Here is a 14,619-nt window from a genome sequence, read left to right on the forward strand (position 1 = left end):
GTGGCATCGGCTGCCAAAATGTGTGCCCCCCCCCCATCTGTAATCCATATTGCCTTTGCCATCACAAAGGGTATATTTGCCAAATAAGTCACAGTATAACCAATAAGTACAGTAACTTTGGAGAAGATGTCTCATTCACAGCAAAAGTTATGGAGGGATACAGATTTTATCAGGCTGTGTGGCATCGGCTGCCAAAATGTGTGCCCCCCCCATCTGTAATCCATATTGCCTTTGCCATCACAAAGGGTATATTTGCCAAATAGGTCACAGTATAACCAATAAGTACAGTAACTTTGGAGAAGATGTCTTATTCACAGCAAAAGTTATGGAGGGATACAGATTTTATCAGGCTGTATGGCATCGGCTGCCAAAATGTGTGCCCCCCCCATCTGTAATCCATATTGCCTTTGCCATCACAGAGGGTATATTTGCCAAATAGGTCACAGTATAACCAATAAGTACAGTAACTTTGGAGAAGATGTCTCATTCACAGCAAAAGTTATGGAGGGATACAGATTTTATCAGGCTGTGTGGCATCGGCTGCCAAAATGTGTGCCCCCCCCATCTGTAATCCATATTGCCTTTGCCATCACAAAGGGTATATTTGCCAAATAAGTCACAGTATAACCAATAAGTACAGTAACTTTGGAGACCATGTCTCATTCACAGCAAAAGTTATGGAGGGATACAGATTTTATCAGGCTGTTTGGCATCGGCTGCCAAAATGTGTGCCCCCCCCATCAATAATGCACCTTGGCGTTGCTATCACGAAAGAGTTTATTTGCAAAATAAATAACAGTATAACTAATAACTACAGTAACTTTGGAGACCATTTGGTTTTTTAGACTTTTTAATTTAACATCTACATCTATATATGTAGATATGTGTTCTCGACAATGTGTGCCATAAGAACACTAGCTGTGGACCTTTAGTGTCAACTATGTACAAGTGAGACAAATAAACACATCTTCTGGTGGTGGGCTTTTCACGCAGAGCTGGTGGAACCACCGCAAACACATCTCACACTGAATCTGTAAAAAAATAAATAATTACAAATCCCAATGTTAAAATTTCATTTATGGGAATTGATCATAACATTTAGCAGTCTTTCTTGATGTCATTACCCATTTGTTGTCAGTTTCATGCTCTTCTTCCCCGCAGAAATGACAGATGTTTGTCAAGTCATCTGTTTTAAAAAGTGAAAAAATAGCACATAGAGTATACTACCTACTGCACTTATTACTTCATTCAAACAACTATATGGTTTGTTTCTACAGCCATCATGATGAAAATATTCATGATGTGAGAACATTGAATGGTGGAAAATGAGTTACCTGTCTCTAGGAGAAGAGTGGTGGCAATTTGCAGCCTGTGTGTGTTTATGGCCTTTTTTGTAGACAGAAAGTCTATTGACTCTTTTCGCAAGATCTTTTCAGCAAACTGAAAAAGAGATTCGAAGATGACTAAATAGGCTAATATTGTAAATGTTATTTTATAGTAATTTGTTTCCTGTGAATCAATTTCTTTCTTTTATTGTGTAATTATCTTATATTCCTTTTCCTGTCATTAACATTTATTACAACACAACATTTCCAATATTCTCGTATATATGTATGTATTACGGTTAAGACTCGTACTTTCAATGCAAAGACTCCACATGAGGTAGCGTCCACTTGTTTTGGGTGTTTGACTGTGTCACAAGTCCATCTTGAGACGTTGCATCCTTTTTTTCGCATGAATGCCCTGAAAGACAAGTACAATAAAAACAAATAACATGTTTTAAAATTTTGGTGACACAAGAAGGTGAACAGTATGGAGAGCTTAAGTGTCTGTTGAACATCAAGTTCAGAACTGACCACATGTTTTGTTAAAATCATTATGTAAACGACCACGGCAGACCCAGTGGCATTTTGATGCTTTTATTAATCCCTACACGGTTGCTGTACATTCGCACTCAGAGCTGCAGCTCTCCCGCTTCCAGCTCAACATAACACCAACAACAACAACCACAGGACCCAGTACAATATTTAATTCGGCGGGGCGTGATTGCGGATGCCGTGCAGGTGCGTCCGCCTCCTCTGCACGGCACCGCAGGCCCCGCCCCGCCACATACCCCCATCGCCCGACTGAGGCCGGGGAACCATCCGGCCGAACGTACTCCCCCCACCGCGAGCGGGAGAGGGGATCAGCCCGGACCGTCGGCGCCCCCGGGCCCTGGCCAAGCGACGGGGAGTTGTGAGTTCAGGTGGCCGCCTGCGAACCCAGCAGCGTCGGCGAAGCTGGTCCGGAGGTCGGCCGCGTGGCAGGTGGACGCGGCGCTGTTGGTACGGTCGTGCGCCCCAGCTCGCAGGCGGCTGGGCAGATGTCCGGCAGGCACCGGCCTCTGGTGGAGGTGAGGCCGCTCTGCTCACCCCGCTAACCTCGGGCTTCGGTGGCGCGGACTCCCTTAGCACGTGCACCACCGACTTATCCCGCGGCTTCTCCGCCCCTCCCGGTGGGAGCAGCTCACGCTGCACCTCCACCGCTGCCGGCTGGAGCAGCTCCCCTCGCTGCGCCTCCGGCGCTGCCTCTACCGGCTGGAGCAGCTCCTCGGGCGCCGCCTCCACTGTTGTCTCTCCCGGCTGGAGCGGCTCCTCGGGCGCCGCCTCCACCGCTGCCGGCTCCGCCGCCTTCTTCCGAGGCGCAGGAACGGGCACCGGGCCCTGCAGAGCCCCTGCGGCTCCCACGCAAGGTGTGGAGACAGGCGCTGTGGCAGGCTGCGTGCTAGTTGGTCGCAACCTGGGGGCCGGCACGGGCGCCTGCACGGACTGGATCTCCTCCACTCCAGCGCCATTGGAGAGCGCTGGTGGGGGTGGCGGTGGTGTCGGGCAGGACCGGATCAGCGCCGCCAGATTCTCCATCCTCTGCAGGTGGCGTTCGGTCTGGTCCTGCAGCTCTTCCCGCCTGCGGCGCAACACCGCCGCCTGCTCCTGCTGCGTGGCCGCCAGCTCGGCCACCATTCTCGCCAGGTCCTCCCTCTGCTGGCCCACTCCTGGATCTGCCGTGCCTCCCGTCCTGGGTTTCGGCACCACTGTAAACGACCACGGCAGACCCAGTGGCATTTTGATGCTTTTATTAATCCCTACACGGTTGCTGTACATTCGCACTCAGAGCTGCAGCTCTCCCGCTTCCAGCTCAACATAACACCAACAACAACAACCACAGGACCCAGTACAATATTTAATTCGGCGGGGCGTGATTGCGGATGCCGTGCAGGTGCGTCCGCCTCCTCTGCACGGCACCGCAGGCCACGCCCCGCCACACATTACTTTTTAAAAGTCTACAACGCATTTCCGTGGACAATTACTTCTGCTTTTTTTCCCGTTTCCGCCCATGATATAGAAATCAATCACTTACACAGTACACTTTGAAGAGATGTGGAGGAGGAGCAAAGATGAAATTCACACATGTATAACCTATGTGAAATTATTTTAGACATTTGTCTGATGTTTTAGTGCTAAACCTCCGCAACACTTTATGCAACTACTAAACATTATTCTCCCCATGCTATATTTTCTAATGTAAAAACATCATCTCAGACAGACATCAGGTCCTCAAATAAACATTGAAACATGGGGAGACTTCTCTTTAAAGGCAAAATTAACCCATAACACCACAATATCAGAAGGCCAACACAAAAATTCAAACCTGTTGCTGCTATTTTTTTAATTTTGAGTGCCAATTTTTTTTTTAATTTTTTTTGATTGACATCATACTTATAATTGTCATAATAAACACATAAATAACAACAGCAACAAAGCGTTTAATAAAGGGTCAAAATAAATTTCAACATTTATCCTTACCTTGTTGATTCCAAACAATTTTGGATACCTTGTTTAGTTTCTCCGAGTGGATCAAGATACAGTGACTTCTTTTCTTGTGGGTAAATGACCTACAGTAAAATTATGTGGAGAATTACATGTAATAATTCAAGAGTTAAGATTATCTGCATGCCATGCATTTGTCTTATAAAACTGATTTGATGAATATTGTAAATGCAATTATTTTTTTACCACTAATGTCCAGTGATGATGTTCATTTACAATTCCCAGAATGACTTCATGCTCCATGGGTTTGATCTTAAATTGAAACAAAACAATAAAAATATTCACTTCAGAAAGAAATGCAATAACATGTTGTTTAGAGTCCTTTTTTATTAAAGCAATTTATGATATATTATATATCATCCACTTATAAAGTACTGTGCGAAAGCCATGATTCACCCCTCATTTCTTTAACCTGTGCAAGAAGCTGGACTATCTTATATTTTTTATAAGTGGTTTTGCACATTACTTCCTCCAAGACTAATAAAGGTCTTTCTAAGGATTTTTTTTGGACATGGAGTTCATTTTCAATCATTTTCAATGCGATCCTTTTACCATCTGCAGAATAATGTTTAATGCTTTCTTAAGCCTCTTTAACAGTGACGTAAGAATCACTTGATAATAAAAAGGTACCTATTAAAGAGATGAAGCAGTGTTGATGATTTCAAAAGAGATATTAGCCCAAATGTTTGAAAATTTCAAATCAAGCATTGATTGGAGTGTGTACAAAAAGAGGAGGAAACCAGACAAGCAGAGAACAAAAGAGAACTGTCAAGTCTGATAAACTATCCACATCTACTAACCCCAGTCTCAATTTATTCTTTCAGCATAAGCTGTTATCCAATCTAAATCTGGATGTGGATATGATCAGAGGTACTTAAACAATACACACAAGATTCTTTCTAGAGATACCTACCTTGAGTCTTGGAGCTTTTCTCTTCCAAATGGCAGTCATTGAAAATGAATCAATGAATGCTGCTTTTGCTGAATTATGACGATTGCATTGTCTCACCATGATCTCAAGATATGCATTAATAGACTGCGAATACAAAATGTAAACATTTGTTAACTGTTGTCAATGAATAAAACACTGATAGTTGCATTGTTGTCAGTAAAGATCAATGTACCTCACTTTCCAACTCCATGTCTGGACCAATTTGTTGGATATCCCAGTAGAATAATTTGTAAGCACCAATTCTGGAGAGTAGAATGTGAGGACTCTTTCCAGCCCAGGCATCCATTATATCTACAAAAAGTAATGAGAAAAAGAGATAAGTCAGCAGGACTAAATGTAAATCAAAATTTCAAATGCATAATTTCTTATGTAGTTGTCTGACAAAAGACGTGTTTCAGGGTAAATACTTTTAAGACGCTGATAAAATGGGCACATGGTTTAACATTGTATTTTGTTAAAAAAAAAAAGGAGAACTTAAATTTGCTTTTATTTGGGGGTAAAGTTACACTTACAATGTTCTACAAAGAAATTTAAATAAATTCATATTAATAAAAGAAAAGAAATTTAAATACATAGCAATAGAAATGCTCTTGCCCCCTATCATATCTTTTTCCAGCAAAAACACCTATTACAACAATTTTTTAAAATTATGTTTAGTTGCAGCTACATGACTATATTTTAAAATACTCAGGCTCAAGGCTTGCACCTGTGGCCTTTACTATTACATAACCTTTTCTGGAAAAATGTTATTTTTCTCCTCCAAAACTAGTTTTATTATCTGTAAAATAGAGTGTCAATTTTTGGGCTGTTAAAAGCAGCGTCTTAAAGAGTATTTGATCTTTCGAACTGTTGCTGGCAGGCAGTCATCATCACAACATTAATATACTTCTTGTAGTGGGCATTCTATGTCACTAGCAGCATATATGACAGCAATTTTGGAAAAGAAGAAAATGAAGAACATACACTACTAGTCAAAATTTGGGACACACCTTCCCATTCAGTGTTTTTCTGTGTGTTCATGCTTTTCATGCAGTGACAATCATCTTAGGTGACTACCCCATGAAGCTCACTGACAGAAGGCCTAGAGTGTGCAAAGCAGTGATCAAAGCAAAGGGTGGCTAAATTGAAGAATCTAATATATAAAATATATTTTTGGTTCTTTCATACTTTTTGGTTTACTACATCATTTGTGTTAGGGTTAGTGCTCCATATGTGTCCATTCATAGTTTTGATGCCTCGAGTTCTAATCAACAATGAATCTACAAAATAGACAAGGAAATTAAGAAGCAACATTAAAATGAAGGTGTGTCCAAACTTTTCACTCTTAGTGTACATCAGATGTACAATATCAATCATGAACATTCTGGGTTACACAACAACAAAAGAAAGATTCACAGTTTTGAAGGACTCACTTTTTCATTTGTGTAATTTTACACATGTGGCTTACATCCTTTTACAAGTTTTCTATAATGTTTTGCCCCATGAATGTTTTTTTAAAGCATTAACATATTGTTAAATTTAAATATTCTGTTAGGAAATATACCTAACAAAATCTTTTTAAAGGTGTAAAATTTCCTATGCCATGATCTACAGAGTAATGAAACAAACACTGTCATAGGAACAAAAGTCCTTTTTTAAAAAAATAAAAAAATATTATATTTATTTACATTTCTCTGCAACTGTTGGTTCTATGGTTTGTGCTGTAGATTGCTGGGCTGTAATCTGTGGAGCTGAGGCTTGTGTGGTTGTAGCATTTGGAGCTGTGGTCTGTGAGGCTGGGTCTGCTGTTGTGGTCGGGTCTGCTGTTGTGGTCTGTGAGGCTGGGTCTGCTGTTGTGGTCTGTGAGGCCTGGTCTGCTGTTATGGTCTTTGAGGCTGGGTCGGCTGCTGTTTTGGATTCGGTTTGTAGAGCTGTAGCGTGTTCTGGTGCTGTAGCACTTGTGGCTGGTTCTGGTGGTTCGTTGTCTTTCTGTGCTGTTGCTCCTGACTCTGGTTCTGATACCGTTATTGGTATACCTTGTGGAACTGGAAATGGATGTTTAGTTTGAACTGGTAGTGATGTAAGTGATGCCATTGGTGCTGTAGCCTGTGTAGCTCTAGGAGGAGGTGCTGGTGCTACCGCCACTGGTGCTGCTGTAGCCTGTGAAGCTAGAGCAGATGCTGGTGCTGCTTGACCTGGTTGTGCTGTTAGTAATGTGGCTGCTGTTTTCTTTAAACCCTGGTGTGGCACTCTTGGCATGCTGTCTTTGCTTAACTTTAGTTGGTCAATATTTACTTTTGGAATGATTGTCCCATTGGAATCCTGAAGATCTGCACTTTTACCTTGGATTGCTGTAATAATGTAAGGGCCTAAAAAGTTTGCTTCAAGTTTCCCCCCTTTCCTCTGCTTGCTTCTTATGTTAGCTCTTAAAACTTTGTCACCAACTTTGAAGACGACATCTCTCTTCATCATTTTTATTTTGCCCTTTGTTTTTTCCTGAGCTTTGACCACGTTGTCCTTCACCAGTTCCAACAGTTTTTGATGCTTTTGAATGTCTTCCGACACCTCCTCCTGCCCCACAATGTCTTCCACAGTCTCATCAACCTTTGAATCAAAAGACATGTCTATCATTACTATAATTTGTGTAAGATACACAGATAATACATAAAAGAACTGAGAAATACAGTGAAAATTTACATTAAGTGTCTTTGGTAAGGTTTTAAGACACAATGTATTTCTGGTAAAGCTTCAGTGTATCCTGGGATTGATTGGACATGAAGAAAACTGTTATTGAGGGGTGGAACAATCCATAGAAATATTCAGTGTTGTTGTCCTTTTATGGCGGTGACATAGCATCCATTGAAACTGATCTGCCTGCGCCTCAAAAACTAAAAAAGTTTCATTGTGTGGGATTTCCGTGTAGTTTGTCACAGACAAAAAGACATACCATGAACTCTTCTGGGATTTCGGAAGGATAGCGAGCCTCTCTGCCGAACATTAGGTAGTAAGGCGAGTATTTGGTGGTCACTTGTTTTTTAGTTCTGAGTCCAAACATTACAGCATCCAGGTACTCATCCCACATTTGTGGTTGGTTGCCAATGACTTTACACAGGGCTCTGACAATGAAAGCACATAGAAGACATTCATATGAAAGATCATTTACAGTTTTTAATAGTTTAATGTCATGCATTAATGTTTTGTTTGAAGGGAACCCCCATAAATGTATAACATGTACTCCAAGAATTTACCTCTGGATGGTGCCATTCATTTTCTCCACCAGCCCATTCGTTTGAGGGTGATAGGGGGAGCAGAGGCTTCTTTTAATTTTTAACAGTCCACAAACCCTTTTGTTGAGCTGCAAAATAAAGTTATATACACTGGCTATAAGCACATTACAATAAGAATTTAAATAAACAGCTGTCATACTAATATCTCAACAACAGATTTATAAAGACCAGAAAATTAACCATTTTCAAAAAATTATTCAAATATGAGTTCACATATTTTTGCCAAAGACTAAAGTACTTACAGAATTGACAAATTCTTTGCCTTGGTCAGTAAGAATCCTTTTCGGGGCTTCGAACTGGTGGACGAATTTTATGAGACAGTTTGTCACTTCCCCGGCTGATTTTGACTTTAAAGGGTATGCTTGTGGCCATTTTGTAAAATAATCAATAAAAACACATATGTATTGATGTCCATTGTTGGTTTCAGTAAGTTTTCCAATGAGGTCCATCCCAACCAGTTCAAATGGCTGAGAGACCTTAAAAAGAAAATCATAGTTAAGTTAATAATACTGAAATTACACAGAATGCTAGTCTACTGTTATAATTTTTTCAAGTATATAATCAGTAGGTTTCTAAGCAATGAAAACATTGTGTGATTAAATGTGATTATTTGCTATGGTCGATGACTAACCTTTATCGGAATGTATTCTGCTGGTTTTTTAATTGTTGCAGCACTTGCCTGGCAAAGTGCGCACTGTGAAACCTAATCAAAAATAAAAGCAATTCAATAACAAACACAATAGTTGATGATCAAGGTTTACATAACTTATTTTGAGAGATACAGAAACATTGCTGTGTTCCTCTTAAAATAATTTAGCTGTAGTCGAATTACATAGAGTTTGTTTTGGAGTACCCACCCAATTATTGATGTCGACTGACATCCCTGGCCAGTAGAACCGCTTTGAAATGGCTTCTCTTGTTTTTGTTTGCCCGCAATGGGCCCCAGTAGGACTGGCATGAAAATCTGAAAAAATTGTGTTTGCCTCATCAGCCCCACAGACTACCGTTGTCTTTATGGTTTTGTCTGTGCCTTTGTAGCGCCAGTAAAACAGCTGCTCCCCTAAACATAAACAAGAAAATAGAAAAGTTTATTATAGCTGTTTAAACCACGACAGGTCTATATGTGGTAAAAGTCATGACAATACATCTTGAATGTAATGAATCAATTATTTATGTGATATAATTTGGGGGTGACTATTGGACTGGTTCTCTATATTTATGACAGTATGACTACTTCAGAAACCAAAAAGATTATGCCACACACAAGACTGTATTACTGATACTAAAAAAAGTGATGGGTGTGTAAAGTAATTATGACTAATGGCCTTCAGATATCATGGATTTATTTTTAATACAAATATCAATTCGAAGTAGTTTAATTCCAAATTTCCTGCTGTCAGTAATTTTCCACATATGTAATTTAAAGACATAAAGACATAACAGTGGGTACACCTGCGTAAATGGGTGTGGCACATACCACTCCAAAAGTAATTACGACGTAATATATTGTAGTTAAGCTATAAAAGGACAAAAACAGTTCTTAGTTAACGCTGTCTACTTAATAGCAAACCTTAAAACTTTTACTTTAATAAACGCACATGTGCCTATTAACCGGGGTTAACTAGGTCAAAGAAAGGTCAAGCTAATTAAATCGGTTAGTGCAAATTAAGACTACACATTATGCCATTGTATATGTATTAATATATATGTATTGATGACATTTATAAACGCTACAAAGTTGCAGTTATTACCTTCAATGTCGTAAATAGCAGCTTTTCTTCGGAGAAGAAATTTCTCTTTCTTCGTGAAAAGCGCTGGATACTCGCCTTTCAGTTTATATGCAACCAAAATCTTGTACTCGTCTGGTTCCATCCTCTTGTGGTGTTTGTTATTTTCGAAAACAAATTGTAAAGTAATCTTTTAGTTAGCTCAGAGGCACTCTGGTTTTCGGTTCGTGCGCACAATGTGAGCTAATTTGCATAATTGATTAGGAAAACCCACGTGACCGGAGATTTTGGAAAAATTTGACAATGTCGGAGTCGAGTAGGCCTACGAAAGGTTGGCCAAAACTAACTTGCCAACTTTTGAAAAGCCCTGTTACTTACAAAGACGATAAATATATATATTTAAATGTTGTTTTAAATTTTATTTATTTACAAAGAAAAACTCTGCCAATGTGCATCATCATAGATGGGGGGGGCACACATTTTGGCAGCCGATGCCAAACAGCCTGATAAAATCTGTATCCCTCCATAACTTTTGCTGTGAATGAGACATGGTCTCCAAAGTTACTGTACTTATTGGTTATACTGTGACTTATTTGGCAAATATACCCTTTGTGATGGCAAAGGCAATATGGATTACAGATGGGGGGGGCACACATTTTGGCAGCCGATGCCATACAGCCTGATAAAATCTGTATCCCTCCATAACTTTTGCTGTGAATGAGACATGGTCTCCAAAGTTACTGTACTTATTGGTTATACTGTGACCTATTTGGCAAATATACCCTCTGTGATGGCAAAGGCAATATGGATTACAGATGGGGGGGGCACACATTTTGGCAGCCGATGCCACACAGCCTGATAAAATCTGTATCCCTCCATAACTTTTGCTGTGAATGAGACATCTTCTCCAAAGTTACTGTACTTATTGGTTATACTGTGACTTATTTGGCAAATATACCCTTTGTGATGGCAAAGGCAATATGGATTACAGATGGGGGGGGCACACATTTTGGCAGCCGATGCCACACAGCCTGATAAAATCTGTATCCCTCCATAACTTTTGCTGTGAATGAGACATCTTCTCCAAAGTTACTGTACTTATTGGTTATACTGTGACTTATTTGGCAAATATACCCTTTGTGATGGCAAAGGCAATATGGATTACAGATGGGGGGGGCACACATTTTGGCAGCCGATGCCACACAGCCTGATAAAATCTGTATCCCTCCATAACTTTTGCTGTGAATGAGACATCTTCTCCAAAGTTACTGTACTTATTGGTTATACTGAGATTGATTTTGCAAATAAACTCATTCGTGATAGCTTCGCTACAAAGTGTAAACCGAGTGTAAATTCACTGGAGAGCGACGTGTTTCCATGATCGCATCTGGTTTTACAGTATTATAGTATCAAAGTCGTTTTCTAGACAAAGTATTCCCAGCAGGTTATTTCAGTGTACATTATAAGGTAAACTGTCTTCCACACGGCACATTACAATATCACGAAACTAATATTAAATTCATCGAGTCTGCTGTTTTCCAGCTTTTACTCTTTATCGCGTCGACTGCAGATCAGTGACAAGTAGCGTACAGAACGGAGCTGGGCAAGTGGCTCCTCCTACTTTGCGCGCTCCCTTGAATGGGGAAACAATTTTTGACGGGGGTAACTACTTTGGCACAACACCGGCGGGGGAAAAGTCACTCGGGTCAGAACATGGGGTGCCACCATCATCCCACTTCTGACACCAATGTGGCGAGCTCAGACAAGGAGGAGACAGAGGTGTCGTTTGGTCTTGCTTCCCGTGAGCTAGCCAGGGAGCACAGCCGTTTATTGACATCTGCAGAAGAACACTGCCGCTAGCTAACTGCTCAGCGCGGCAACCGCACAGCAACAACAACAACAACAACAACACACAGGGCGCCCTCTGACCCCGAAGGACACACCGTCGCAGCGAGAGGGCGTCACCCGTCACTATGGCAACATAAACAAAACATAACTGTACAAACAGAACCCCAAACAGCCCTGGCCCGCTACAATATGCTGCTGGGAATATAGCCCAGAAGAAGCGGATAGTATAGCTTTTATTTTGGAAAGAGCCATTTCTCTGTAATAAACTCTCTTTTCCAAAGGTGAGTGATTCAATCAGATACAGGGCTCGCAAAATCGCTAGCCCGACGTCCCGGGGCTAGCGATTTTTCCAGTTGGGCTACCAAAATCTATCTCTGCCCTGCCCGTCGGGCTATTGTAGGAAGGAAAAATATATGTCAATGCTTTTGCATTCTTTCAGAAATGTAGCTGGGTAATTATGTCATTGGCATCGGTGAGCCACTGTCAATATGTGACATATTGAAATCGCGTTTGAATTTGCGCTTGTTTTTTGCTTTCACTTTGCAATCGTGCGAACTGTGTATAGAGAGCGACAGTACTGATTGGTGAGTGATGATAATTTGCGCACCAATTCCTCTGACATCGTCTTATCAATCGTTAGCTTACTATGCAAACATGACAAGTGAAATCTCCCGCAGCAAGCTTAAACATGTGAGAGGTTGATTGAGCAGAGAATCGCTGACCGTTATGTGTGTGTATGTAAAAGCAGCAGGATATATATTTTAGTTCTGCTGAGCCAAATAAGAGAGGTCAGGGTGAAGAAGTGACAGCCAAAGAAAAGCTTACCACAAAACGGAAAAGTTATGACAAATCAGACTATAAGGCAAAAAGAAAGTGCAGCTTTATGGTTTCATGGACAAAAGAATTTCTGTGGCTGCAATATGACGAGCTAAATAACCAGGGCTGCACATAAGTGGTCCGCAGGTGCGCATTCGCTGTCAAAATAAAAAACGCGCACAAGATATGAAGTTGCAACGCGTGTTTGCATACATAAGATTTTCTGGAGGAGGACAGACATTTGTTTAGAACTCTTAAAGATGTCGAAGAAGCTCCTTTAAGCAATTACTTTGGTGTTCCTCCACCTCCAAAGAAATGTCAGAAGGAGTCCGAACCACAAAAGAAGCGCGTATTCTCAGAAAAGTGGTTGCAGGAGGTGAGCTGGCTTCAAACAAATGATGAACGCACAGAGATGTGGTGCGGAATGTGCTGTGAAAATCCCACTCTAGCGGACAAAAACAGTGCTTTTTATATGGACGCAAACGCGCGTTGCAACTTCTTATCTGGTGCGCGTCTTTTATTTTGACAGGGAATGCGCACATGCGGACCACTTATGTGCACCCGTGTAAATAACATAATGTTCTGCCGGGTGTGTTGTTGGTTTTCTCTCGATTTCTGAGTCGACAAGCGCCTTTGTTACTGGGACCAGTCATTTTAAGAAAGGCCCCCATTAGAACCCATGAGAAATGCAAGAAATGCATTATTGCTCAGTCTGCAATATCTTTCCCAGAACAAACACCAATTGCAAATAACATACTAAAAATAAACCTGAAAAATCTGTTTAGAACAGCGTACTATGTTGCAAAGAGTGATACCACTGGCAAAATTTAGCAGTCTTTGCAAACTTCAAAAAGCAAATGGCCTCGATCTTGGTTCCACTTGTCTCTTACCCGAGACTTCAGCGGAAATTTCAAAGTCAGGATCTGACACAGACTGATTCATGTCCTACAGTTCTTACAAGTTCATAGAAATTTCTGTTCAATTAGAACCAAGTATTTGAGTTGATGATTGTAATTTTTATACAATGTTGTAATTTGTTTTTCAACATTTTTTTGATTAATGTTTTGTTTCCTTTACAATATTATACTTTAATGTATAATATTGTAAAGGAAACAAAACAGGAAACAAAACATCAATCAAAAAATTGCTCTCTTTTTTTATTCGGGCTACTTACATTTATTTTGGGCTACCAAAAACTGAAGAGTCCCTGCCCGAAGGGCTACCAGGGATTTTGAAATTTTGAGAGCCCTGAGATATATTTATTTTTTTAATTACTTTTGTTTCAGCAACATTAAATTTAAAAACTGTACTTCTGAGTTAAAATATATATTTATAATTTTAATAAATGACAAATTAAAAAGGCATGAACATTTTTTTTGTATCGAAAAAATATCGAACCGTGACACCAAAGTATCGAACCGAACCGAACCGTGAATTTTGTGTATCGTTGCACCCCTAATATATAGCTATAATATATATAAACTGGTATGTATTACAGGTATTAACACACCATTCTGCAGCTCTGTGCAGCTGGACAAATACATAGTGGATGAGATTGAGAGCTCCACTGCTGGCTCCAACAAATGAGTTCACAGAGGCCAAGAGCAGATTCATCCACCTGATGGTAAAGAGGCCAAGTAAAACCAGTGACTGAGGAAGGTTTTTTGGTTTTTGTCCCACAGGAGCTGACTGGAGGGTAAGTAGTTGGATTAGCTGCACCTGAACCTGAAGTCGCTCACATTCACACTTACTGCCTGGTTGAACTGGCGTATGTTATTGTGTTGTAGATAACTGCACATTCCTTTTTAATGACATTTTTGCAAGTGAATATATCCGTTATCCCTCCTGCTGTCTTACAAGCTTGTCTTCCAAGCAGTTTCTGGATGGATGCAAACTGCATTTCTTTGCTTTGAACTTGTGACATGTGCAATGAAAATAAAGTTCAATTCTATTCTATTCATACCTTGTCACAAAAAGAAAGGAAGAACACTACAAGGATTTTGTACGATTTTTCTGTATATATTTTTGAATCCATGGGTGGGGAATTCCAGGCCTCTAGGGCAGGTGTCCTGTAGGTTTTAGATCTCACCCTGGGTCAACACACCCGAATCAAATGATTAGTTCATTACCAGGCCTCTGGAGAA

The 14,619-nt window shown here is 40.6% G+C and overlaps 1 protein-coding gene across 2 annotated transcripts; it reads right to left on the reverse strand.

The window, feature by feature from the left end:
- Nucleotides 1-763: 763 nt before the first annotated feature.
- Nucleotides 764-11,448, reverse strand: LOC113032565 (uncharacterized). 2 transcript variants are annotated; one of them, XM_026185556.1, is made up of 15 exons: nucleotides 9,836-11,448; nucleotides 8,942-9,144; nucleotides 8,716-8,787; nucleotides 8,327-8,560; nucleotides 8,046-8,152; nucleotides 7,745-7,913; nucleotides 6,486-7,401; nucleotides 4,991-5,109; nucleotides 4,780-4,902; nucleotides 4,053-4,118; nucleotides 3,843-3,931; nucleotides 1,638-1,743; nucleotides 1,335-1,440; nucleotides 1,125-1,186; nucleotides 764-1,031 (listed from the first exon to the last, which is right to left on the reverse strand). In XM_026185556.1, the coding sequence occupies exons 1-15, from the start codon at nucleotides 9,954-9,956 to the stop codon at nucleotides 939-941; spliced, it is 2,586 nt and encodes an 861-aa protein (XP_026041341.1). In that variant the 5' UTR covers nucleotides 9,957-11,448; the 3' UTR covers nucleotides 764-938. The 2 variants fall into 2 exon arrangements, with proteins under 2 accessions (XP_026041341.1, XP_026041342.1); XM_026185557.1 differs by lacking the exon at nucleotides 8,716-8,787.
- Between the last annotated feature and the right edge of the window lie 3,171 nt (nucleotides 11,449-14,619).

This window comes from Astatotilapia calliptera, chromosome 11 (genome assembly GCF_900246225.1).
Source record: "Astatotilapia calliptera chromosome 11, fAstCal1.2, whole genome shotgun sequence".
Classification (NCBI taxonomy): domain Eukaryota; kingdom Metazoa; phylum Chordata; class Actinopteri; order Cichliformes; family Cichlidae; genus Astatotilapia; species Astatotilapia calliptera.